This window comes from Lissotriton vulgaris, chromosome 6 (assembly GCF_964263255.1).
Source record: "Lissotriton vulgaris chromosome 6, aLisVul1.2, whole genome shotgun sequence".
In the NCBI taxonomy this organism is placed as follows: Eukaryota; Metazoa; Chordata; class Amphibia; order Caudata; family Salamandridae; genus Lissotriton; species Lissotriton vulgaris.
The window spans coordinates 183,838,973-183,865,547 of NC_141694.1; the positions used below are offsets into that span (position 1 = coordinate 183,838,973).

The following is a 26,575-nucleotide window of genomic DNA, read 5'->3' on the forward strand; positions in this document are numbered from 1 at the left end:
GGCATGAGACTTGGTGGAAAGAAGCGCCTGGGGGTACCCCCAGGACAGCCCAACAGCATTGTTCCAAATCTTCAATACGCCGGTTCGGTGATAGGTGACAATGAATGGGTGACCAGGGATCTTTACTGGACCACGATTTTTTAAAATCGACAAGCAGTGACGGCGATCTCCTCTGTTAGATGCTGTGCCCTCCAGCCATAAACTTCACCCCTCGCTGTGATTGTTGCTGGATCGCGCGCCCCTGCCACTGACCTTCTCGCTGCGCCCCCACCTGGCTGCTGTCAGGCTGCTATCGTTCAGCCGTCCGAGCCCGCCCTAGCGCCAACCCTAATTCTAACACTCGTTCTGTTTGTTCCTGCTGCCCCAGGTGGTCCTATGCACGCCCCCCAGGGACACTGTGGTGTCATTTATTATGAATAAAAAAAAGTACACGTACGCATAATCTTCGTGCTTCCTGGATAACCGATCCCAGCGTAAGGTATTGTAATCGGTAGAACGGAAAGGCTATTGTGAAGCGCTCTGACATCTTCGGGGAAAGTCCGCGCTATATAAAAACGCATAAAATAAAACTGTCTCACAGGCTGATATGCAAAGGTTGGGGACAATGCCCCCCGCCCCGTCTTTCCGCCCTAGGCCTCTACTACACATATAGCAGCCTAGAGCTTCCGACACATGCTCAAGAAAACGCATTGTTTAATTAATATTATAGAACTCTCCAGTTTCTCAGGTTTACGCGTGAGTAGGCCGGGTATTTGAGTTGAATTTTAGGACCTGTAATCCAGATTAATACTGGTAAGGTCAGAGCAAAAACCTGGACTGGAACCGCTATTCACGCACGAAGAAGCTGGGGAAATTGAGAGCTCCAGCGTTACTAGGCACATAACGGAAAACTCCGGACACAGTACTTTTTTGTGATTGAACTACGCCATTTCCAACGGCTACCGTGATAATTATCTTGGACCTCGAGTTTCAAGACGGTTTGCTGAGACAGACCCTCCATTCGGCGTGCGGCTGCTTTTGTCTGCTCACGCGAGAGAAGGCGGGGCGAAGATAGGGAGGGCTGACAGCTGCTTCCGGAAAGACAAGGTGAGTCACCGAGGTGTCAGTGGCAATAAACATGTTTTCGGGGTTATATACTGTTTCTGCTTATGGTCATGCTGCGTTTCGAGTCTGTGTACTGGCAGCTAGCCTTTCCTACTTTGCGTAATGTTATGGCTGGACGCTTACACTTTGCAATCCGGAGATCTGAGTGCATCACGGGCAATCACTTCCGGGTCGTTCTGTAACTTCATGTTTGGAAAGTAGCCGAGAGCCGAACCAGGAGGGGGCACAATAAGTCGGATTTAATACCGGGGCAAACGGTAAGGTCAACGTTTTGCTAAGATCAGATGTAAACTGTGAAACGGTTCCCGTAGAACAAAACATTGAGTATCGAGCTCTTGTCTTTTTATAACTGGATACCAACACACACGTCTTTAGCTGAAAATCTAGTGATCAACTTAGGGTTACCATATGGTTTCCTGCCTTGGTTGCTCTTGACAGTGAATCGGTTGTCTTCGTCCATTTGATTCGATTGAGAACAACCAAGACAACTGCTACTAGGCTACATCGTTTTTGACAGATGCAACGAGCACCTATATTTTTCACTAGGTAACAGCACGTACGTGCATTGCTTTCTTCATTAAGAAAGTCTTTATCTAATGCTCTTTACTGCTTTTGACCCAAGAGTGGAATTAAATCATATTCCTAGTTTTCCATGGGGAAGTTGCTTCATACATCTGCTTGTCCTCTAAAAAATCCACGTGTCCCTTTGGTACCACTTAGTGCAGCAACAAATCATGGCAGCAATCACATGAGATAAAAGCTCTGATAGTAGCCTTTCTGATTTTGCCATGGCTCATACTATAACAGGGTTTGAATTCTAGTAATTTCCTTTTTTTGCCATCTTTCTGCTGATATACATACTGGATATAACATGTGGGTGCCCACTTGGGTCTAAACTCAAACTCCCTAGCAGTAAGTGGGGTGCAGGAGGGACTGCGTGGTGCAACAGGAGGACGGGGCCGAATCATGCGACAGCAGTGCAGCCACCGTGAGATCTGAGAGTTGCGGGAACACCACTGATTGCGGGATGCACCTCGCAGAGCTCACCCCGGGATGCGGGTCAGAGAGAGGCACCTGGTATGTAAGAGTGAGCGCTACAACATTGGGCACCAAGGGATTGGGGCTCTGGCCCATAGGAAAGTTTACGCGCTGTAAGCAGTGCACCGGTCAACAAGGGCTGATGATAAAGCACTTTATGGCCCGATGCAATGGAGGCCCACTGAGGTCCAACAGGACCTGGCGCAGTTTCAAGAAAGTGGCCTTAGTAGCGGAGATCAGGGAAGGCGTAGGGCCTTAGCCGACGATCCCAAGTGAATGGGACCTGCGATGCAGAGGCACCTTGAGGTACACCCCTGTGATCCAGAGACAAGATGGGGGAGATATTCACAGTAAGGCGGGAGAGCTGAATACAGCTCCGAGCAGAATGGGCTTTCACTGCAAAGACCAGGAATAGTATAAGGACACAGCCAACCAACTCAAGCGAGCAGGGCTGGTAGAATTGAGGCACTCTCTGGGAATACTCTGCGCTCGCTATAAGGTGTGGTAAAGGGCTGTAGTGAGGCAGCGGGTGAGGTAGAGCCCTAAACTAGTAGGACATTCGCTGCAGAGACCGGAGTAGCGAAGGCCAAAATCTACAAATCACAGAGGAGCAGGGCTAACGGACTTGAGGCACCTTTACAGAATCCAGCACTGGAGACATAAAATTAATGATACAAGTTGGCAAAGGTACTCTGGAAGCCTGCCACTGCTGGTAGATAACATCTGAGACTGGCATATATATCCCTATGCTTGGCCACCTGAGAAGTGAAGGACAACCACAGCCACAGTAGGCAAGATCTCAGGGGTTGTGTTGGCAAAGCGTTGAGATACACCAGTGGCTGCACTCAGGTTGGGGAGTGAAAAGAGATCAGGATTGGAATCTCCGCCCACACATTGGAGCATTTGGGATCGGTTGGCACCGAAACGGAACTGGGGGAAAAAGACTGCGCATAGTGATCCCCTGTTCCCATAAATACTATGAAAACTGGCATCAGAAAGGAAACCGAATGAACTAAGCTAACAAAATCTTGAATTATGCGCACTCTCTCCCATCTAGCTATGGAACGTAGGCAGCGCCCTTGATGGAACAACCAGAAGGTGCACAGACAACCACAGATCAAACCCTTTCTATTGCGGATCTACTGGTGGCGATTTATACCAGGGATGAGATAGTACACAATATAGACATAGTCGCCATTGAAGTCAGCCCGCTCCTCTGTGACCTTTGCAAAGTCTCAGATAGAGTGACCACCACTGAAAAAACGGTACATACTTCGCAGACGGAGGTTCATACTTTGCGCATCACTGTAATTGAACACCAAAAGCATGAGGTATACCTAGATGAACGTGCAGAAGATTCAGAAGGGAGGTCGTGCTGAAAGAATTTACGGTTTGTTGGAATACCTGAGAATGCGGAAGGGCCATCTGGCGAACTCTTCCTAGAAGACTGGATCACTTCCATATTGACCCCAAAAAAGCTTTCTAAGCTCTTCACTGTCCAACGAGCACATAGGGAGCTTGTCCCCCAAAAAGCTCTCTAAGCTCTTCACTGTCGAACGGGAAGCTTGTCCCCCCACCTAAACTTGGCGCGCCACTAAGAGCCATTATAGCCCGGCTTTTTTAACTTCTGAGACACCATTTTATAAACCACTTGCTGTTTGAAGGTCACCAGATTTCGATTCATCCGGACTACACCCAACTTGTGCAAGATCAAAGAAAATCCTTCTTAATGGTGAAACAACTCCTCAGGGATCTAAACCTTAAATATAGCCTCTTCTTCCCAGCCAAGTTGAGCATTGAAAGCAACGGGAAAGCATTGTTCTTCTTTTCGGCTGCGGGGGCCAGTGACTGGTTGGACTCCTGAGGGCACCCGCGAGTGTGCTTGGTTCCCTCAAAGGATTCGTCCCGGCCCACTGGATTGAGCCGGCCACCTCGGGACAGATTGAAACAATAGTCAGCAGCACAGTACTAAAATGCTCAGTCCTGGAAGAATCAGAGGGTGCCTGGATGGAGCATTGCAGGCATCAAACACTGTCCCTGACTCAGGGGACTCGTTCCCACCGCAGCAGAAAGACAATGGCCCAAATGAGGAAATTGATCACTAAGGAAGATGTCCTGTCTGGGGAGGGGTAGAGACAGACAGTTGGACTAGATCATTATAATGATGTTTGCTGATAGGAAATGGCTAAAGGCACAGGCTATCTCATGAAGGAAGGTAAATATAACTTTTGTATGGAATTAGATGCCATTAGATCCAGTATGAACGTAGTCGATGGGGGGGCCTACCCACTAGAGGTCCGCAATTGACTGGGGGGCTGAAGGCGCAGCTACGTACCCCATTAGTGAGCCTACTGCCAATGTTGCAAAGAGTTTTGTAGTTACTTCTTAATTGACCAACAATGGAAAGTACAGATGTTTGGAAACTTGAAATGAGTATCAGAAGTTGTTGCTTCCCTGTTATTACATGTTTTGGACTTTTTGGGGTGATGGGTTGGCATACAAATCCTTGCCTATTCTCTTTTGCAACCGGGGGAGGTGTGATACTGCCCCAGGGGAGGGGGGTGATTGTCTCTGTTGGGGTTTGGTTGGGTTTAATGTCCCCACTTTCGTGATGAGTTACTGGGTATGAAATGATGCCAGGGTTTCACTGGCAACAAGTGAAGTATGAGAATTCATGGCTGTGAAAGGGTGCCGTGATGGCTATGATAATGAAGCCCAATAGAGACCCTCTGCTGGTCAATTCTCACAGGCTGATTTCCTCACTAAATATAGATGTAAAAAAACTTAGTGAAATCTTGGCAGCGTGCCTTCTCTTGAGGGTTTCCCACATTGTCCATACAGACCAAGGGGGGTTCATACCTAAGCGCAGCGCCACTTATAATCTGCGAACACTGGTACATGTATGGCACGCCCGTGCATAATGGACGACAGTTATTCATTGGTGCTGTTGGACATTGAGCTGGCCTTTGATTCGGTAGATTGGCCCTATTTGTGTCAGATACTCCAGCGAGTTAGAGGAGGGAACGAGATATTTAGGGATACAACTAGCAAACACTGCCTCTTCATATCTAGATCTTAACATTGGCAGAGTGATTAATGGGCTACATGCTTCCATACGATTCTGCCATGATTTACCACTGTCCCTTATTAGCCTAATTGCAATAATTAAAATGATTGTCTTGCCCAGATGTTTAAATGCATTGCAACACTCGATTTACACAATCCCACAGCATTATTTGTGGACATTAGATCGCCTCCTGACAGATCTCCTATGGTGCAATATATGTAGATGCGTGTGCCTGGCAACGTTACAGAAGACATGGGGTTGGGGAGGACTAGAGTCTCCCTGTTTACAATTGTATTACTTGGCCTCCCAAATACAGCATGCGGTTGATGGCTAGATAGCAAGGATAACTGGGAGACATGCCTCCTGGTGGGCACGCACGACGGTCGCTACCTGAACTTTTGATGCTTTGAAAAGATGTCCCTCCCTGGACACCCTACATTGTGCTGCGTGTGGCCACAGTCTGGGAAACTGTCGTCTGAAGGGTGATACAGCATGCCCCGTATGCTCCAGTATTACAGATTCTATGTCCGTGCGACGGTGGAGGGATGGGGGGTGCTAAACGCTGCAAGACCTGTATGTAGATGGGAGATTTATCACCCGAGAAGAGGTAGTGGCCACCTTTAATTTGGGAATGGGACAATCCCTGCAGTAGGAGAAGATTTCAAGTGTGAACTGGGAAATTTGTCCCGGGGTTTCCAGGAGAGCCCCTCTAGCACTAATACATTTAAAGTGATGCTGTACATGGCGCAGGGTAGAATATTGGTGCCCCATCTGTATAGAACATTAAGGCATAACCTACCGGGTAGGGTATTGGCAGTAAAGTTGAGATGGGATAATCTGCTTGAGGAACCACTATCTGATAAGGAATGGGAGAATGTCCATGAAGCGGTCCACACAACTAACTCTAATTCACAATTTAAACTCCTATAATACAACATAGTTCACAAGGTATATCTCCCCCCATTAGAAAAGAAGAACAAGACGACCTGACCAGGGTCTAGCACAACCAAGACACAAGTGTAATCAATATTGTTCTGGTGCTGCACACTTCCCGTGCCTTGTCGTCCCAGGGCACAATTCAGGTCAAATACTTTTATCAAAAGGCGGAAGGCGCACTCGTTAGGATATAACAGAGACAATCTTCTTTAGTCCAAATAGTTCACTTCTTTATTTCGGTAATCATACCAAGCAAATCACACAGCCAACGCGTTTCGTTCCTGGACGGAACTTCGTCAGGGCTGAAATGACCATAAAAAATACATAAATTACACACTGCAATTCCACAAGACACTCGTAAATAAAGACCAATATATACAACACAGGATGGGATTTAAAAACACAACCTGATCTAGATAGAGCAAAAATGTTAAAACTTATTATCTATATACACTTATTACCACATATACATACAGCAACATACGGAAGAGAAACACATCTATATGTACAATACTCACACATTACATATATATATACAATTTGAGGAAATAAACAGAACATGAAAAAGGTACTCCAACAATACATGTGATAACCAAATTATACATGTGGTTAAGTCCATCACACTTCCTAGTGGCTTGTTCGTATTCATTTTAAAAGTTCATGATTGTGACTAAAAAGTGAATAGATATGACAAATGCCAATTCCTACGTAAAGAGAGAAAAGTAATTGTGATAATATAGAACATCAGAAAAAACAAGGAAGGAAGAAAAAAACAGAAAATGGAGTAAGATCAGAATGTTCCTCCCCCCCATGTACATTACATATAATCTACCCAGGCCGTAATGACGAAAGCGCAAGATGTAAGTAGCAAGCAGCTGACTTTCGTCACCTGGTTTGGACTTGCCCAATATTATTTTCCTATTGGGACACAATGATCACACACCTTCAGAGGGTAACAGGATGGGTTATTCCTAAAGAGATCAGACAAGTAGTGTATAATACCCAAGCCTAAGCACAAGAAACTATGCAGGTGATTCATCCTACTGGGGTTGGTGCTGGCAAAGTGGTGCATTGCTATAACATGGCTCAGACCTTGGCCCCCACAAGTAGGGGAATTGATGAAAGATATATGTGAGTGGGTGACAGTGGAAAGGGTGAAGTTTGTTCAAATGAAACTTGTTCGTAGAGATGAAAAGCTTGTGGACGATCTCCAGGCATTGTCCCAAATGCAAGCAGAGCTCAGAGAGGAGCAGACCACGGAAACTCGGGGGTCTACAGGTGAAGTTGATGTAACACTGGTTCCAGGGAGGGGACGGACATGAAACAGTGGCTGTGCTTTAGTAACCAACCTAAGACAACCATGTACACAGTAATGTTTTTATTGTGACTAAGTTTGAAACGGAAGTGGGAAATGTGGGGGGAGTTCGGGATTTAAAATTAGCATGGTCTATGCATTCATCATGACGAGACAAATTAGGTATGCCAATGTACCACCAACGTGAACATACATGCGTTGCATGGATCCTCCCACATCTATATTCCTCTATCTGAAATGTGAATTGCTTACATATAGGAGATTGGTTATCTGTTCTTCTTTTTATTATCAATGGGAGGGGAACTTTGTCTTTATTCCAGTTTATGACTGTACAAGATGTCTATATGATTCATAAATGCCAATAAAGTTAATTAAAAAAAGGTTTAATTTATACCGGAGCGAGATTGGAGAAAGCTGATAAAATTACCATTTCCCCTTTTGGATATTCCATACGAACTCAAGTAGCCAGTTTTTTCAACCAAAAGAATATCATAACCCTATGTCAGGTTCTCCCAAAAGAGAGCCTTGATATTCCTGGGTTTGTCCCCCTCCAATTGGAGCATTATTTTGTGAAACGACGAGGAACACTGACCCTGGTATCTGGCGTTTCCACCATGATATGCTCACTCAGTACTGCTGCTGCCAAATAATCCATCCGGTTTTGGCAAGCTATTATGACTTCTGCTGCGCTGTCAGAAGCAGAATCTTCAGCAGCCTGGATATGTGTTAGCTTAATCCCAGCTACTTTATACTTTTAAAATTGAGGTTTAGTATTCTTTGGTTTGTCTTCTATTTCTAATGATGTAGGCTGACGAGTGCTGTGATTGCTTCTTCGGTTTCACTTGCTCTTCCGATCTGTGCTCTGACTGTTCACCTCTCTTTGAACGTGTATCCGATGACTCCTGAAAAGAATGAGAGGAACATGTGTAAGTAGCCTGATACTATCAGGTTTTCTAATATTATCATGGTTCCTAAAACTGAATTTCTTTTCAGTGGATTCCTGTTGAGGATCCCCCACCCCATGATTGTGTTTTGGTTTTATTTTATTGTTTATTGTCCCATTTTTTCTTGTAAGAATTGGGTGCTTGATCAGAGTTATCCTTTTCAGAATTTACTTGTGGTTTCCAAGGCCAAGCTCCCAAATTATCTCTACCTAGCGAAGCATAGGTTTCTTAAATTTTATTAGACAATTTCCACTCCTGCTGTGCAGGAGTGAATTCCCTCAGGCGTTGGTGTATATAGCTTATACTGCTGCCCCCCTTTATGTTACTTAATATAATGGCTAATACTGTGGCAAAATTGCCCACAAGTTTCATTCCCAAGTCCAGGTCAGGTGCTTCCCCTAACTCATTCTGTACCTGATTCATTCCCTCAGGCAAGACAGCCAGTGAAGGGGTACCATGTGTTCTGGTGTAAACTGCAAGCAAAGACTGTCCCCAAGTGGCGCAGTCTTCCACCGGGGGAACCAACCCCATTGACAAGGAAATAGTCAGTATTCTGTATTTTCCTGCAGGCCTGTATGGGGAAAACTGCTTAAAGCTGGCTTTTTTTTGTGCTTTCCAGACCGAAATTTGTTCCCCACTCGTGGGAATCATTCCCATGATGGCTTTCAGTGTTTGTGGGCTGATATCTGTGGCAGCCAATTGTGGTTAAGCAACTTGAGCAGTGCGCGCATGGTTAATTGTGAGTTTTCGCATTATGAACTCTCTAAGAATTTCTGTAAATTTTCACTAAATCTCTGTATAGTGTACGCATTTCTGTTGCAGTTAAATTAACAATGTTAGGATGCTGTGTGTTTGCAGCTAAGACTGGCCATGTAACTCCTACTTCATTGAGTGTTCGGAGTCTCACATATTCTGTAGTGTGGGGGAAGGGCGCTTTAAAACCAATTTATATGTTCTTGGTAAGAGAGAGGAATTTCTTTGTCTACGTATGGAAATATTCCTGTGGTGTCTCATCTTTAATGTAGGTATGAAACATTTGTGTACAGGCATTTAATGTCTCCTCCCGTTGCTGGGAGACAATACTCTAATAATTATTGAGTATCTGCATGTCAGCAGTTTTCTGCTATGTTTAATGCTCCTTCTTCCTCAATGATTTCTCCGTTTGCAGACATTGTTTTTAAAGATGATGGAAATTAGTAGATGAATTTATGGAGACAGAGTAAGCACAATGTGGGTAGTTTTATCCTGCAAGCTTGAATAACCTACAGCCAATACATAAGGTAAACCAAGTCGGCTGAGGCAGATTTCCCTACCACCACGGACTTCTCCGGTTTGGAGGTGAGTAGGAGTCTCTGAGAAAGCACAACTGAACTACTCTGGTAGACCAATAAATTGGAACCCATCCAATGTTGGCAATGCCATGTCGTGTAGTAGCTACTAATCTATATTATCTGCACATTTGTTGAACAACATAAACTTTGGGTGAGGCTAAACTGATTCTAAGCACCCCGCAGGATATCTTGCCCTAAAGACCAGCAAGCTCACAGTGCCCCCATAAGAATCCCCAAACCAAAGCAGGGAGTGAATGGTTTCTGGCAACCACTGAACATGACAACCCTGACTCTTCAGGGATTGTGGTAACTGATCAGAACATTTCTCTCACACTGGTGCTTACTTGTTCTCAGAGAAATGTACAGAGAATGCACAGTGGGAAGGTTTAAATATTTTTAATGAACCTACCTTATTCTTGTATCAAATATATGTGCTGCGATAAACAGTAGGAAAAAGCAGATGAAAGTGATTACAAGCACCCAAAGAGTAAATAGTAGATACAGTTTCACCATTGTGCCAAGGCAGTGCATATATGCAGGCATATAATACAAGGTAGTAATCGGGCGTACTCCTACTATGCAAGCCTTACTCTGTGTATGTCTAGAGTGTATATAGGTGTAGAGCCAAGAATGCCCCCTAGGGATGATCCAACCCATTACTTGGCAGGAGAGAGAGTAGGACCCCGCCTTGGCCCCAAACTGGACAACCCTCACGCAACTGTCTGAATGCTGCTTGGTGGAGTCTCAGCATGCAGGGACCCTCGGTGTCAGGAGAAGGGCCTTCTCTGCCAATCCTATGAGATGCTAATTGTTAATAATAAAAAGCATCCTTGCGATGTACGTATAGATTACCAATGATATGGATATGTAGATATTCCTGTCGCCAGTATATGAAGATGGAACAACATTTGTACATCGTGCATAAAGGCCTTGTACTTAGTGTTTGAGGCATCATGATAATGTTATGTGAAGTCAGATGTATAAACAGAAGTAGTTTCAGTTAAACAAATCCAACATTGTCACGCACGCAAATATGTGTAAAATGTCACAGCAGTAATGTTCTTGTGCAAAAAAAGGGCCATGTAAGAAAATGTGCAGCTGCGCTATATAGGCCTAACTCAGGCACATAACAGGTGCACCTTACTCACAAAGTCACGAAAATTCACCATGACAGGTATAGGGTTACCAAAAAGCTCCATGTTATCAGAACACTGCTTTTTCTGAAACATAACAATAGATTCTGTGATTAGTGATATACGTTTAATTAAATTAAACATATCAGTCTGAAACGCATGAAAAAGATTTGTAAAAACAAAGGCCCGAACTGAAAAGTTTTATCCCACTGATGTGGTGCCATCTAATATTTAGGGTGATATTTTCAAATTAGAGACAATTGCAATAGAGCCATTATGCAAGTCACCAACACAGTATTATAGAGAAGCTTCATTCTTATCTCATGACAGAAGTAATAAAAACAGTACACCTTCAAATAAATGAAATCTATATTCCTAACCAAAATGTCAGTAAATGTCTTTATCAGATGCCTACATAACCATGTTCGGCAAGCACATATTGAATATGATTGAATGACTGCATGGTTGGTAATGCAATCATCATTACAGTCTAATTCCTTTAAAAAAAAATGTCTGGGACAGTGGATCAAGGATATATCCTGTGTAATCCGATTTCCAAATATGTGATCCATAACAAGTAGTCTCTTTGAATTGGCTTTATAGACCTTTGGGCACAGTTGATGTTCTAAAGTTGTGGTCTTTATTGTGTTTTTTATTAAATACTGTATAGTTTTTCACAAATAGTATAGCACTAATTCCATATATCCAGTACTCAGACTAAAGAGTCAACCAGTATAGCCATGTAGATGTGCTGCATTTGAGTCTTGACACCTCTTATATTTTAGGGATGTAAATAGGTTGCATGCAACCTATTACATGCCGCTTTGTGTCGTATAGACCAACAATGAAATTCTTCTTCTTTTTCTTCGCTGGTGATGCGCTACTCACAGTATTAACAAATAATGTACTGGGGAAACTCGTAGAAGCTTTTCAAATGTTCTCAGAATACTCATCATGCGAAGTTGAGGTTAAGGAGGTAACCTAAGTGTGATTATTTAATTGATTATTTTATTGCACCCCCAAGTTCAGGAAGGATTAAGGAAATTAATTTGAGGAAAGTCCTATACATTTTTGGAAGTAATTTACCATACTACAATTTTAGTTAAATTGGGTTATCCATGTGGGGGTCGTCGTCCTACTGCTCAAAGTCCTCATACTTCTGAACTTCCTAGTCTACCTGGCTCTGTTCTTGATCCTGCTGTTCCTTGGACTCGCGGGTCTATGTCAGCTGGGTATAGTCTTCCTTCTCTTTGGCCTGGACATCCAGTTCCTCATCCTCATGCCTGTCATGTCCCAGTCATCTGGTCTGGTACTTCTGACTGTAGTTCTCCTTTGTCCTGATCTCCTTTGTCCTGATACTCCTTACCCTAGTTCTCGTGATCCTGGTATGCCTGGTTCTGGTCCTTTTTGTCCTGCTGTTCCTGTACCTTTCTTAGTCCTGCTGATCTAGGGCTTTCTGGCCCTGCTAGCCCTAGACATCTCTGTCCTGGTCCTTTTACTTCTAGCCTCTTGGCCCTCTTTGGTCTGATTCCTTTGGTCCTAGTCTTCCTGCCCCTCCCCCTTGTTTTCCTGGTACTGGTCCACTGGGTCACTCCCTTTGGGTCTGCTACTCCTGATACTGGTACTTCATGTACCTCGGGGTCTGGTCCAGACTCTCAAAACCTCTTAGCACTACTAGTGTTGCTGGTCAGGGGCCTTCTGTTCCTCCCACCCCTGATTTTTCTGTTCCTGGTCCACTGGGTCATGATACCTTGGTTCTACATCCTCCATATCCTCAGCCATATCCCTGTACTCCTAGGCATTTTTTTGTTCATGATCATCCTCATCTGGTTATGATACTTCGTGTCCTGCTCCTCATGGCTTTTCTCGTCCTAGCCCTCCTGGGAGTCCGCTTCCTGATCCATATTGTCATCACAATTATCACCCTCTTCCTACTGGTTAGCCTCCTTACCTTTCCAGGTCCCCTCTGCAGTGTATTTAGTTGGGTACAGCCTCAAAGCCTGTCAATCACATTTGTATTTTTTTGGCTTCCAGTTTTCTTTTTCTGAGAAAACACTGTCAAGGACAGAAATGAGGGACCAGTAGAGACAAGATCCATCCCTTTTAAAACAGTGCTTAGCATGGAACAAATGGGAAAAAATGAAAGTACAATTCTCTACTAAGACTGGACAAGTTGTCTGAAATGTTTGTGTGGCTGAAGAGGCCACTTATGACATGGGACCAGTGACCATTTGTGCCATATACCACTCTGCTTGGTAAATAGTGTGAACATATGTGGCAGATAGATGAATAGGCACTTCCTTTGTAGATTCCCCAGACCCACAACGCATTTTAACTTCCTATGAATGAATGAATGAAAATACTTATAGAGCGCACTACTGCCGAGGCGTCTTGGCGCTGGAGAAAAACTGAAACAGACCACAATGCCTAGAAAAATTAACGTTGGGTAAAAAGCCAGGTTTTAATTTCTTTTCGGAACAACATTCTGTTGGTTGTTATAAGACTGCGCTTACCAATCTAATCCTGGAAAGGGTACCATCGTCATTTTGGCAAAGACTTTCCGTAAGTGATACCAAGTAGACCATTTCTAAAGATGTATAACTATTCTCTAAGTCTCTTCGGAAAGATACTTAACCGTTATTAAGGGCCAATGGCAGAGTAGCTGGCACCTGACATTACAACTTTCATCATCAGTGAGACGGGCTGGTCTTTCTAAATATAATAGCAACAATAAAGACATGGAAACACTTTTTCTTCTCTATCCTTCGAGAAGGCTTGAAAAAGCCAGAGGTATGCATCCGTAAGGGCCGGAACACAGGTTGACTGTCCAGCTGTTTGAACATAAGAAGTCTTTAGCACAAAGAAAAACAAATCAAAAGCGCAACCATTTAAATATTTCTTCCATATAAATGTGTAATGCATGTATATGTGCAAAACCTGAAAGTGACTGAAAATGTAAGTATAATATGAAAAGAAATATTGACCTGTATTGGCTTTCTCTGATTTGTTTTAACATGCTCAAAACTTTGTCAGGGAGAACCCCCCTGACAGTTGGACTCGCTCCCTTCCTCCATGCTGGAACACTCATCCTCTACTGTTACGCCTTACCAATTACATATGTCACTAGCCGCCACTGCTTCTCCCTGTTAATTTGTTGGCTGGCTCTAATTGTGTAATAGTGAACGTTGGTTAAAAACGTGTTCACCATACTAAAGCGAGTGGCTTTGCTAGTTTCATATTTCTTGTAGAATCCATGCTTTAAAACGCAACAGCGTACAGTTTTTTATAGACCTACCTCATAAAAGTCTAGCAGGTGGGTAAGCAGCAGCTGCAGGGTCATTAAATATGAGAGCAAAGGTTCCTTGTGTGTTTGTGACTGATCCAGTTTCTTCTTGTTGTCTTTACCTCATGTAGTTCTGACTGCACTGACTGTTGGCCACTCCGGATCTGGTGCCATGCTGACGGTGAGAGGGCACCACCCGCTTCTGAGGATTCTCACCTACCGGAAATCTGCCAGCAGCTCCAGATGGCCAGTTTGCCTCAGATCCTCTTCCAACCCCGGCCACTGCACACGCGGCACCCACCGGTTACATCCAGAATGGGCCGCTCTGGCCAAAAAACAGCTAAAGGGAAAGGACCCAGAAACCTTGCGGTGGCACACCCCGGAGGGGATTGTCATCAAGCCCCTGTATACCAGGAGGGACACAGAGGACATACCAGAGGAACTGCCAGGCGTGAATCCTTTCACACGCGGCCCGTACCCCACCATGTACACACACAGGCCCTGGACTATCCGGCAATATGCTGGGTTCAGCACAGTGGAGGAGAGCAATAAGTTCTACAGGGACAATATTAAAGGTGAGTTAAGGGTCTTTGCTCTCTGGGACTTTATTACTGGCCTATTTATTGAGATATAGATTTGTGTTTAAAGAACCCATCCGGTGAATGATGTTACAAGTTCTCCAAACCAAAGGAGACATCATTAAACAATGGAACATTTTGGACATCCTAATGCTCGTGATTGTTAGCAATGCAGTGTGTTATTGACCAATTGCTGTATAGTACATGAGTGTGTGAACTGACATCGGTCTATTGTTCCACATTTAGTCATAGGCACAAGCTACTGACCCATTGTGGTAGCTGGTACCATCCCTTTTATGTTCATCAAGCAGTATATACATGTTAGAGTGCATTCATTGGTCAGTAAAATAATATTATTTATTGGTTATTTATTTTGACCACATATGTCCTTTAAGTTAGAGACACCACAACTGGACCTAGACAGTAAGTTAATAATTTGGTTGTATTTGTATATAATAATCATTCTCATTTGTAAAGTGCGTAAATATCACCCCTTAAGGGCTTCAAGGCGCTGGGGGCCGTATGGGAGAATAAAGGAGTTATTGCTCAGAGTCAAACGATGCTGTGCTGTTGCAGGGGATCGAGCCGTTAACCCCTCACTTCGAAGTCCGCTGCTCTCATCGCTGCGCCACACCTCTCCCACTCATGTAATAGAGACACATACATTTAGAAAATAACAACAAACTTCCAACTTGTGTATTATAGCCAAAAGCTGAATTATTTTCGTATTTGTTGTGCACACCAGATGGGTTGTGGGGTCCTGTCAGAGTACCTTAGTGCAGTCCTATCACACCCCTTAAGACCATCTTAGTCTGTAATTGAAAGGCCCCATGTTGGCACTTGATCTGTAATTTAAATGGTTGTTAGTGACTGGCATCTAACAATTGAGGTGAGGGTAAGACCTTCTTTGCTCACATAACAGATCTTCAGTGTCTTTTTGATAGAGGGGGACTGAGAATTACACTTGGTGTAAGGAAATCAGTCCTTTGCATGCTAGGTGAAAAAAAGTTTGCAGGAAAGACCAAAGCTGAAAGCCATTACATAGGAGGTTCTGACCAGGGTACCAGAAGCCCCATAATGGCTCTAAGCATGACTGACTGCAATAGGCGATGGGAGTGACTACTTTGTCACTAAGTCCAAGGAAGCATTTAACTTTCCATCGTATTAAAAGGGAGACTGATTTAGTAATCTGTAGTAAGTTGCTCAATCCGCTCAGTAGTTAAGCAGCAAAGTTCATTAAACAACAAGCAGGTACTGCACATCAGCGTATATAGATGAAAGGTTACACAGCAACTAACAAGGGTAAATCCTAACATTTCATACCAGAATATAGAATGCAAGGGAACACATAGTTCCACAACTAATGCTGGGTGACGAAAGCATCAACACAGAGCTCATCAATACATTATCTCCTCCCTTCAGATGTTTTTTTTTAAACCACTAACTTCAGTGAATGTGGTGCTTGGAGGAGGTACAGTGCTGACAGCACAGCAGGAGTTCAAGGTGCACCACTTAAAGCAGGAAGTTAACGCAAGAGACGAAGGGCCATATGTATCAAGCAAATTAGCATTCGCAAAGGCCGAAATTCTACTGCGAATGCTAATTTGCTAAATGGTATGTATGACACATTTTGGCAGTAAAATAAGGAATCGCAAAATTTGCTATTCCTTATTTTGCGATTGCACTTAAGGAATCGCAAATTTTGAGATTCCTTAAATGCAATTTATCAACGGAAAATTAATGCAAAAATGCCCATAATGATTCGCAAATTACCACCAACTTACACCAACTTCTAGTTGGTGGTAAGTTGCGAATTCTTTTAAAAAAACAATTTATTTAAAATCCAAAGGTGCCATATGACGCTCATACATGCCTTTAGGGCATGTATGGGCGCCATATGCCAACATATGTCATTTTCAGGGGTGCAGCAGGGTGTTCTTGTGACACCCCTGCACCCTTGAAAAAAATCCTAAATTGTGATTAGAAAATTGCTAATTGCAAATTTCCCCTTCATTCCTATGGGCCTCCTGGCCCATAGAAATGAATGGGAAATTTGCGATTAGCAATTTGCTAATCGCAATTTAGGAATGTTAAGGAATCGCTAAAAAGAAGCGATTTCCTACATACATACCATTTTGTGATTTCTAAATAGCGATTCCTTAAAAATCGCTATTTAGAAATCGCAAATGGTCAGGATGATACATATGGCCCTTAGAGAGGGGTGGAACTATTTCAACAGTGTGTTGTTACCTCACTGACTCAGATGGAAACTAAGCATGACACTCAAACATGCAAGAGAGCCTACTTTACCTAAACTCTAGGTCTACCATCTCTTGCTGACAAAATAGACATGAACACTGAGGTTCAAAGATTCTTACATATGTTTTAGACACTAAATTGGTTGCCAAGATAGAGTTCATTAGAGCTACTATGCTCCCAACAATGGGTCCGTGGAGGAGGCACCTTGCTAGTGCAGCTTTGAAACCCTACACAGCCTATCACCAGAGCATCCGTTTCCAGCGTAAATTATGCTATAAATGGGACGGATGCACCCATTTGGTACTGTAAGCCACGTAGAAGCCCCTGAGATAACCGAAGGATTTGTGTGTGATTGCGACTAGGTGTAGCAAGAGGCTAGGTCATACCAAGTTATATGTCTGGTATATTTCCAATGAAGAGGGCCTTTGTTCCAAGATGGTTTTGCTTTGCGTAATGGAGTGTGACGTTTGACGAAGAGCTTGATTTACACCAAAGTCCACCCTACAAAATTAAGTACATCTAGTTTTCTGTGGTACCCATATTGCAATAATAATATTCCAGCTTGGTGAAGAGAGTAGTTCTTATAAACAGACTGAAACCCAGTTTTTAGGACTGCATTAAAGCATATTTACTTGAGAAGACATGTTGATGCATAAATCCATATTCATAATATTCTATTCTTTGACCCCCTTAATTTGCATTCTGCTCCGGGCCAATATGGGTCTTTTTCACATTTATCAGTGATAAAAATAAAAAGTTTACAAAAACAGCCATGGTTAAAATACACAGATTACAATGATAGCCACCATTGAACAGGTTTACTCTGAGCAGGCACTGCTGTTTATGTGGTCAAAGTTGTACTTGCTGTCCATACCATACTGTGGTCATATAGCCTGAAGGTATTGTAACTGTGTCACAACAAGTGTTCCCATGTCAAAACCGACCTCTGCAGAGTTTTATATTCATCCTGAAATAGGTATATGCATCGGGAAATGCATGAAAATGCTGGCAGACAAGTCATATGCTGAATACATACATGACTGATCTGCCGAGAAGGAAGCATCAGCACCGATTGTGATAAGACCACATTTATGTTGCTGAGAGGATTGTGGAAGGAGGTGGTTTGTATGTTGGACTTCCAGGGAGGAATACCTTTGCCACCAAGAAAGTGCCTAGTGGACACCTCAAAGTAATGAGGGCACTTCCATGTAAACAAACACCTGTATTTTCCTAGTAAAGCCAACCCTAGGAAACATAGTCCTCATATGATTTGGTGTGTAGGATGTTCGTCTGTAGGAACTCGGCTCACCTGTCGAAATATTTTATATCTTCAAGCTAAGTGAGAGGCTTTACATAGAAGGCCTAGCACCGTTCAACAAGGAGTAGTATTGATCAACCCCTATTGTATATTGTCACTAGCTGTAGCCCATAATTGGAAAAGTAAGAGAACACCACCCCCATTTCCTATTGTTTCCTCCCCGATCAGGAGATAGCTTCGATGCAACACGAGCAACTCTCCTGACTTTCAGCTACCTCAGCTACACATTCATAGAAGCAACACGTGAGGGAATCCATACTTCTACGAGTGTTTACTCTAAATATGAATGACATGATCCTTTATGTAAAAATTAAAAAAGTCCTCATACCAAGCTACAAAGTTACTTAGCACTGAACTAAGAGATCTGAAACGCGAATGCGAGACTGGGTGGGAACAGATATGAGCAGTAGCAAGAATGTGACGCAGGTGGGATAGTTGAGATATGACATGAATCCAGCCTCCTGAAAAAGCTACAGAGGTGCGATTTAGTGTCAAAAATATTACAGTGTCTTGTGTATATGATTATAAGATGCCAACTTTTGTAGAAAGTGGTACACAGATGTATACATACCATGTGACTATGTAATGTGATTTTCTCAAAATGCTGTGTAGAACGAATTTACTAAAAAGATAGCACTAAAAAAAAAATTACTGTGTGCAATCCAGAAAACATAGCTGGACCCGATAGACATTTCATATTTGTTTACATTAAGGCTGTGGATACAAATCTCATTGTGGATTCTGCCTACATATCTAATACTGCTAGGTATAGCTGCTTCTTCTGTTTATCTTAGTTCCTTATCTATGTAAGTGATAGTGGGAGGAGATTGGTACCTACTGTAGGATTCCATAATAGACAGGATTTTGCGATGGACAGGACTAATGGAAAAGACTGTGCGGTGCTAGGCAGCAGTATATATGAACATCACTACATAGAACCCTGGAGACTGGCAGAATCAAGAGAGAGTACTAGAGGCAGCACAGCTCGATTTGGAGAGGGAGATTAGGGAACTTAATTTTAACTATAACACTTGGCGGGTCCGGTTTCTGGGGTGGGATTGGCTTTGGGCTCCATCTTGGAGTGGTGTTCACTCTCGGTGGGAGTTACTGACGAGCGGTCTAGCGCTCAGGCTGAGTGGAGGGACGCCTATTTAAAGCTCCCTTTAACGCGCAGCGGTTACGCGCAGCGGGCGTGCCTTCGCTGTGCCTGAGTCGTGCCAGAGTCCTGCCCGTCTGCGCCCGTCCGCGCTAAGGAGGCGCGGGCCGCGGCAGAACTCTGGTACTGGCCATCATGACTTTGCCTCTGAGAACTTACAGTAGGGCCTATTTACTGGCCCTTCGAGATTGGTGTACATGCTGCGAGCTCTCGCCTGTAGTCCCGCTTTGTGGCCCATATCATTGTAGGTGTGGTGCTTGGTCATTGGAACCCCCTTCTCTTATTCGCTCCTTGGGGCTTTCTACTCCTGTTACAAAGAGGGCAGGACAACGGGACCTGAGTATCTGGAGCTTAAACGTCAGATCAGTGGTAAAGCACCATCAGGAGGTTTACGATCTTCTCATTGATGGCTCACCGGATGTGCTATTCCTGACAGAAACTTGGCTCCAGTACTCTGACTCCTCGATAATTAACCTAGCCTTTCCCCCAGAGTATGCTATTTTTACTTTAAATCGGACGACTAGAGTTGGAGGCATTGCGATGGCCACCAAACGGTGTTATCCTTGCGAGTGGAAAGCCGCTGAACTTTCGGGGTGTGAGGGTGCTCGATTTAAAATAGCGTTTAATCACCAGTTTACATTCTCTGGCTTATTAATTTATTGACCTCCGGGCTGCGACTCTGTTTTTAGGGCTTCTCTTCCTGAGTATATCAGTACAGAGGCACTAGGATGCGCAAATTTTAATGTTATGGGAGATCTTAATCTCCATTTGGATTGCCCCTCTTAACCCTCTATTAGGAATTTTCTGGCGGATCTTGAGGCTCTTCACCTCTCGCAGATGATTACCTTCCCCACACATAGAGGTGGTCATATTCTTGACCCTTTCTTCACAAATCTAGAAGGATTCAGAGTTCTTGGTTCCTCCCAGTTGGTCTGGACAGACCACATGCTGGTGAAAACGGCATGCTCTTTGTCTGATTCTCCTTTTCGATCACAGGACAGACTTGTTCTTAAACGACACTGGAACAAATTGAGACTGGAGGATTTTTATCATCTGCTCGAGGAGGCTCCCTTAGGTCCGCTCACCGAGGTTGATCGTGGATACGACTCCTTTTGTGAGTGGATATCTGGTGCCCTTGATTCTCTGATTCCGATGTGTTGGTCCAAGTGTCATCGGAAGGAGCCGAGTCCTTGGTATGACAGCACCTTGGCATCTCTTAAGAGGGCCTGTAGACAGGCCGAAAGATTATGGAGGAAGTCGTACGACCCAGATTTGAAGATCTGTTATCTGGCCAAGGTCAAGATCTACCACAGGGCAGTGTGTCAAACTCGCGCCTCTTTTTATGCCCAACAGTTTCAGAATCCTGCCAATCCATCGAAACTTATTTTTAAAGTACTAAAGGACCTGATGGCGAAGAAAGCAACTGCAGTGGAAATATGCTCGGACGCACACTGTGAGGGTTTGGCCTCTTTCTTCCATGAAAAATTGCAAGCCATCTATCGCACTTTCCCAACGGGTTCCCTGACGCTAGAGCAGGTTGGTCGCACCTTAGGTGAGGGGGAGTGTCTTTCTATCTTACCCCCTTATCTTTGGAGGTGTTTGACTCTCTCAGCGCCAAAATCAAGTCTGGATCTCCGGCAGACCCGCTGAAACCGGCCCAACTTAAGACCCTGGCACCGGTTTGCCGCACCCCGGTGCTGTCCTTGATCAACCTGTCCCTCTCTTCTGGAGTGGTTCCCGTCAGATGGAAGCAGGCAGTAGTCACGCCAATCCTGAAGAAGGCGACCCTCGACCCCCTTAAGCCTGAAAACTACCGCCCGATCGCCCTTCTTCCTTGGGCCGCGAAAATAGCGGAGGCCCATTTGAATGCCACTCTTTCAGACCATCTTGGTAGGTTTAACATTCTTGATCCTACTCAGAACGGGTTCCGTGCGGGTCACAGCACAGAGACGGCCCTTCTCTCGATGGTCGAGCATCTGCGTTCCGTGCTGGATTCGGGTCGGACGGCGGCACTATTGTTATTAGATCTCAGTGCCGCCTTCGACACGGTCTCGCACGGGATTCTGCTTCGGCGTCTTGAGGAGGTGGGCGTCTCTGGCCTCGCCTTGCGCTGGTTTCGATCCTTCCTTACGGATAGGTCATTCAAAGTGGCGATCCCGCCCGTTAAGTCGTCATCATACCCGTTAGACCAGGGAGTCCCACAGAGGTCATCACTGAGTCCCACCCTCTTTAATCTGTATGTGAGACCGTTGGCTGCGGTCGTCAAGCGGTGGGGCCTGACTATGGTCTCTTACGCAGATGACATGCAGCTGGCGGTCACACTGAGCGGGGACTCAGGTCTGGAGGCTCCCAGGTTCTGTGAGGGTCTGCGGGAAGTGGCTAACTGGATGAATTCCAACTGTCTCCAGTTAAACACCAAGAAGACGGAGATTACGGTGGTTGGTAAACAGGTGGCTTTGTGGGGCGACAAATGGTGGCCTTCGGATTTGGGTGTGACTCCCCTCCCAGCGGCAGAGATAAAAAACCTGGGGGTGTGGCTTGATCCTTCTCTGAGTTTCATCTGTCATACCAAGAAGGTGGCGGCTTCTTGCTATGGCATTATCAGAGGACTTCGACCCATCCTCAAATTCTTTGATGCACCCACAAGACAACTGGCGGTCCAAGCATCAGTGCTGTCCAGGCTGGACTATGCCAGCTCACTACTGGCGGGAGTTCACCAGTCAGAACTCTCTCGACTGCAGCGGGCTCAAAACGCTGCAGCCCGACTGGTGACAGGTCTGCCTAGGCGGTGTTCGGTGTCCAATACCCTGCGATCTCTCCACTGGCTCCCTGTGCAGCAGAGAATTAGATTCAAGGTTCTTTGCCTTGCATTTAAAATCCTCAAGGGTACATCCCCACAAATCTTGGAGAAACTGCTGGTTTCCTATGTCCCCTCCCGCACTCTTAGATCGTTAGGCCAGAACTTAGCAGTGGTCCCGCGTTTTAAGCTGAGCAGAGTTGGTGGCCGCTCCTTTCGAGTCCTGGCGGCAAGTTGGTGGAATTCTCTTCCTCCACAAATCCGGGCCATCGATGAGCTCCTTCAGTTTAGACGGGCTATCAAGACCTTTTTATTTGTTTAGTTCCTTTGAAGTGTCTCCTTCCCTTTCTGCCTGCTCTTAATGCTGTGTTGTGTTTACCTTTTCAAAGCGCCAGGACGCCCCTTTGCTGGGGCAGCTGTGCGCGGTACAAATAAAAATAACATAACATAACATAACTCCACCTTCCCCACTCTTGTTCCATCAGCTGGAGGAAAGCAAATATCGGTCTGAACTCTCTTTTCACATTTAAGGCAGACTACGCCTTATCCTGTCTAAAATGGAGACACTGTGAGCAGGGTGAGAAGGCATGCCACCTGCTGTCTGTTCAGGTACAACAGACGGGCAGCTATACTATTCATTTATGATTTAGGTACAGTAATCAGTAATCCGTAATCAGTAATCAGGATCTCGGTAAAGATTGTTAATGTGTTTGCACATTTTTTGGGTTGTTTATATCAACCAGAATTCCTTGATGACTTACAGGCAGAAATAAGATTCCTAAAAATAAGTTGAAGGAATTCGGAATTACTATCAAAGCTCTCTTACAATAAAGCACTGGATGATAAAGGATTCCCTGGCTAATTTTATAAACTCAATAGAACAACCTATTTTATGAAAGTATTCAAAGAGGCAGAAAGCACAGGCTTGTTGAGGATGGAATTTACTAAAGCCATTGTAATCCTCATACCTAAACCAGAAAATAACCTGCAATTGTTATATGTCCATATCACTGCGGATGCCAAAATCTTGACCAAAATTCTGGTGAACTGCATAAGGATAGTCCTGCCAAGTCTAATCCATGACACCGAAGTTGGTTTTGTTTCTGAACACTCGCCCCGGAGCCATTTAAAACTGGTCACAAATATCATCTGCAGCTTAAGGTTGACCCTGGTGACATAGCGCTGCGATCTCCCTCTATGGAGAGAAGGCGTTCATCCGGGTCAAATGGGATTGTCTTTTCAGAACAATAGAGAGGGAAGTTTTTGGCCTATTTTGATATCCAAAGGGAAAGGGATTTATGCAGAATCATCAGCCCAGATTGATTGTGGTGAAAACATTCCACAGGGCTACATTTTGGGGCTTCCCTACTCAGTAGCGTTGGAACCATTCTCGACAGCCATCAGACAGGCAGACCTCATCAAAGGTTTAGACACTGCGGCTTAGATATATAATATCATTCTCATTCTTAGAGACAGACACTCCTTAATACTGCACTTAATTTTCTTAATTGATGCCCTCTTCTCATTCTTTGTCTATACAATTAACTGGGAAAAAAGTGAGATCCTACAGTTAATACCCCTTTTATTGGAAGTTCTCTTGTATGAAGGACTTCGAAGTGTTTATGAATAGAGGCCTTAAAAGGTGATCGTCTTTGAGTTTTCACTATGGGGGCAGTGTACATGTGGCTAACATGGTACTAGAACAATCTTTCAACATCTCCTAGGAAAGTTACCTTTTCTGATCCCCAAGATCATACTGCATAAAGGGCTATGTTTGGACCGGCAGGAGTACAATGCGCAGATTGCCCAAATTGCTTGCAGAAACAACTCTGGGGCTTATACAACTCTGTGACATTATTCCATACCATCTCACCCACCAACTTTCACAGCTATTGGATGACAGTTACCTGATGTGGACCCCTATAGAACGCGCTACCCAGGCAGTTTCTCTGACATCCTTGTCCTGTATCACAAACCGTTCCAGGGAGAGCACTCACCCACCCACAATTCCGATCATGCAGGGCTCGTGGTCCTCTTCACATAAAAAAATTGAGTAGTTAGTCACATTCATGCTGAAAAATTTGGGATCATCGCATTATACTTAATACAGAATAACTCCTTGAAGTCATTTGAAACCCTACAGACAGAATATGGCTACCACTCTCACAGAGTTGGAAGTACTAGCAACTTCAACACTATCTGAGGGGCAGCATCGACCCAATAGTGCTCAACAATTCCAGATTACTTAATGACATGGGGAATGAGAAAAGGTATGATATCTGGCCTATGGCATGTACTCCTCTCTGGAATTTACTTAACCTGAGTTCAATGGAAAACAAAATAATACTGGCAGACACTTTTAGGACTATAGTTTACAGATGAAGACTGGTAAACATTACTTGATATCCATGGCAAAGACTTGAGAGAAGCCTGTTTCAACTGCATCCATTTTAACAGTGTTATCATAGGATATATCATTTCACATCCACAGATAGAAACTCTAATTGGCCTGTGATTTCATAATGTTTGGGATATACAGAACTGTATTTACTCCTTGAAATTGCATATGACCGAGCACAAAAGCAATATCTGTTTACAATCCACAAAATCCGCAGTGGCGTCCACACACCTCAGTACGGCTAAACACAACATTTTAGAACTCTGATTTAGATTTTGGAACACATGATGTACAACCCTGATATGAAAATGCTTAAAACTGTTGCAAAGAGAACTTTGGTGGATTTGTATGTTTGATACGCTACAACCCAGGGGTCTCGATAGATTTGAAATGTCCAGATTTATTTTGATGATTGACTGTTTTAAAGATCAGGGCAGTAGTTCAACTATACATTCAGGGAGTATGGAGTCGTCTTTTACTTTCTATTTGTTATACTTGAAGTACTCATCACAGGGTTGAGAATTTGGGCTGTAAGAAAACTAGACCACGAGGGAGTACGTCGGTGTCCTTATCTGTCAACTTGTCATACTGATGAACTTCCACATAGTAAATGGCTACAGATACTGACAGTTAATTTGTATTGAGGTATATTACCAGATGTGCTTGTGCACTACTTTTTGCACTCTGATTCTCCAATCTGCATTATGAGTTTCGCTATTGTTATGTGCTCATATATTTTCCACAAGTTAACTAAGAGTAATGCAACTTGCTGACATACTGCTCATATTAGCAAGAGTGTAGTATTTGGTTCTAACCTGTCACTTGACCCGCATGAAAAGCACTTGCAAGAAGTGTTTTTTTTGTTATTAGTAAGGTGTAAAGAGGCTTAAAATGCAAAACTCTACAACAAGACACCCTTTCAATATGGCCGCCACATTTTACTAACAGAGCTCACTCATCAGGGTGACATCCCTCACATGTATGTGTATTTCACTCAACACAATACCAGGAATGGAATGGCTGGCAAATGCGGTTTTTGTTTGTACGTGTAGTTCACTCAACACAATACCAGGAAAGGAATGGCTGGCGAATGCAGTTTTTGTTATTTGAGAAGACAGGAATTTTGGAACATGGATTACAAATGGACACAAACTGACAACAAGAAGTACTGACTATGGATTAACTGACAACGGGAAGTAATGACTATAGATTAACAATACACATTAAAGCATATGGTTAAAAGGATGCTTTATTTAATAATGTTATTGAGGATCTAACTTTTTAACATTCATTGATTTAAATCTAGCAATTAGTCTCATGTTGTGCACTTTGTAATTTTTATGTGTCACAATACATTACAGTATAAATGTACAATTCATAAATCGATCCAAAAGATACAAAAATACAAGAATACTTAATTTTAGCCAGAAAACATGGCTAGAAATAAATTATAATTGCTACGCGCGTTTCGGCTATTAGCCTTCATCAGGAAGCCTTGATGTATGTTCCAAATGTACCTATACAAAATATATGAGAAAATCCATATCAGTGTCAGTATAAAGTCCTACTAGTAAAGTTACATGTGCATTAAGTGCATTTGATCTATTATTTACAAAACTTTTGTTGAGAGGGGAAAAAATCTTACTATATACATATATACATTGTTACATACACTAGTGTAAACAAATCATGCATATAATGCATGATACTGTATACATATGTACATTGTTACAAACACTAGCATAAACAAATCATGCATTTAATGGCAGTTTCTGAGCTTTACCATTATCTCTACTTCACTGTAGATAAAAGGCTAGAGTAGGGGTCCTGTTCATTAAAGCAGCGACTTACGAAAGGTCCATCGTATTTGAAGGTTGGTAGCTTTGTGTGTATACTCTAGTTAGTCGATATCTATGCT

General features: G+C 43.6%; 1 protein-coding gene across 1 annotated transcript in view; it reads left to right on the top strand.

Moving 5' to 3' along the window:
* Positions 1-1,075: 1,075 nt before the first annotated feature.
* Positions 1,076-26,575, top strand: part of MMUT (methylmalonyl-CoA mutase) — a 267,755-nt gene continuing 242,255 nt past the window's right edge. The window contains exons 1-2 of the mRNA XM_086926220.1: positions 1,076-1,361; positions 14,283-14,726. Of these exons, the coding sequence (XP_086782346.1) occupies positions 14,324-14,726 (403 nt within the window). The 5' untranslated portion in view covers positions 1,076-1,361; positions 14,283-14,323. The remainder of the gene's footprint in view (positions 1,362-14,282; positions 14,727-26,575) is intronic.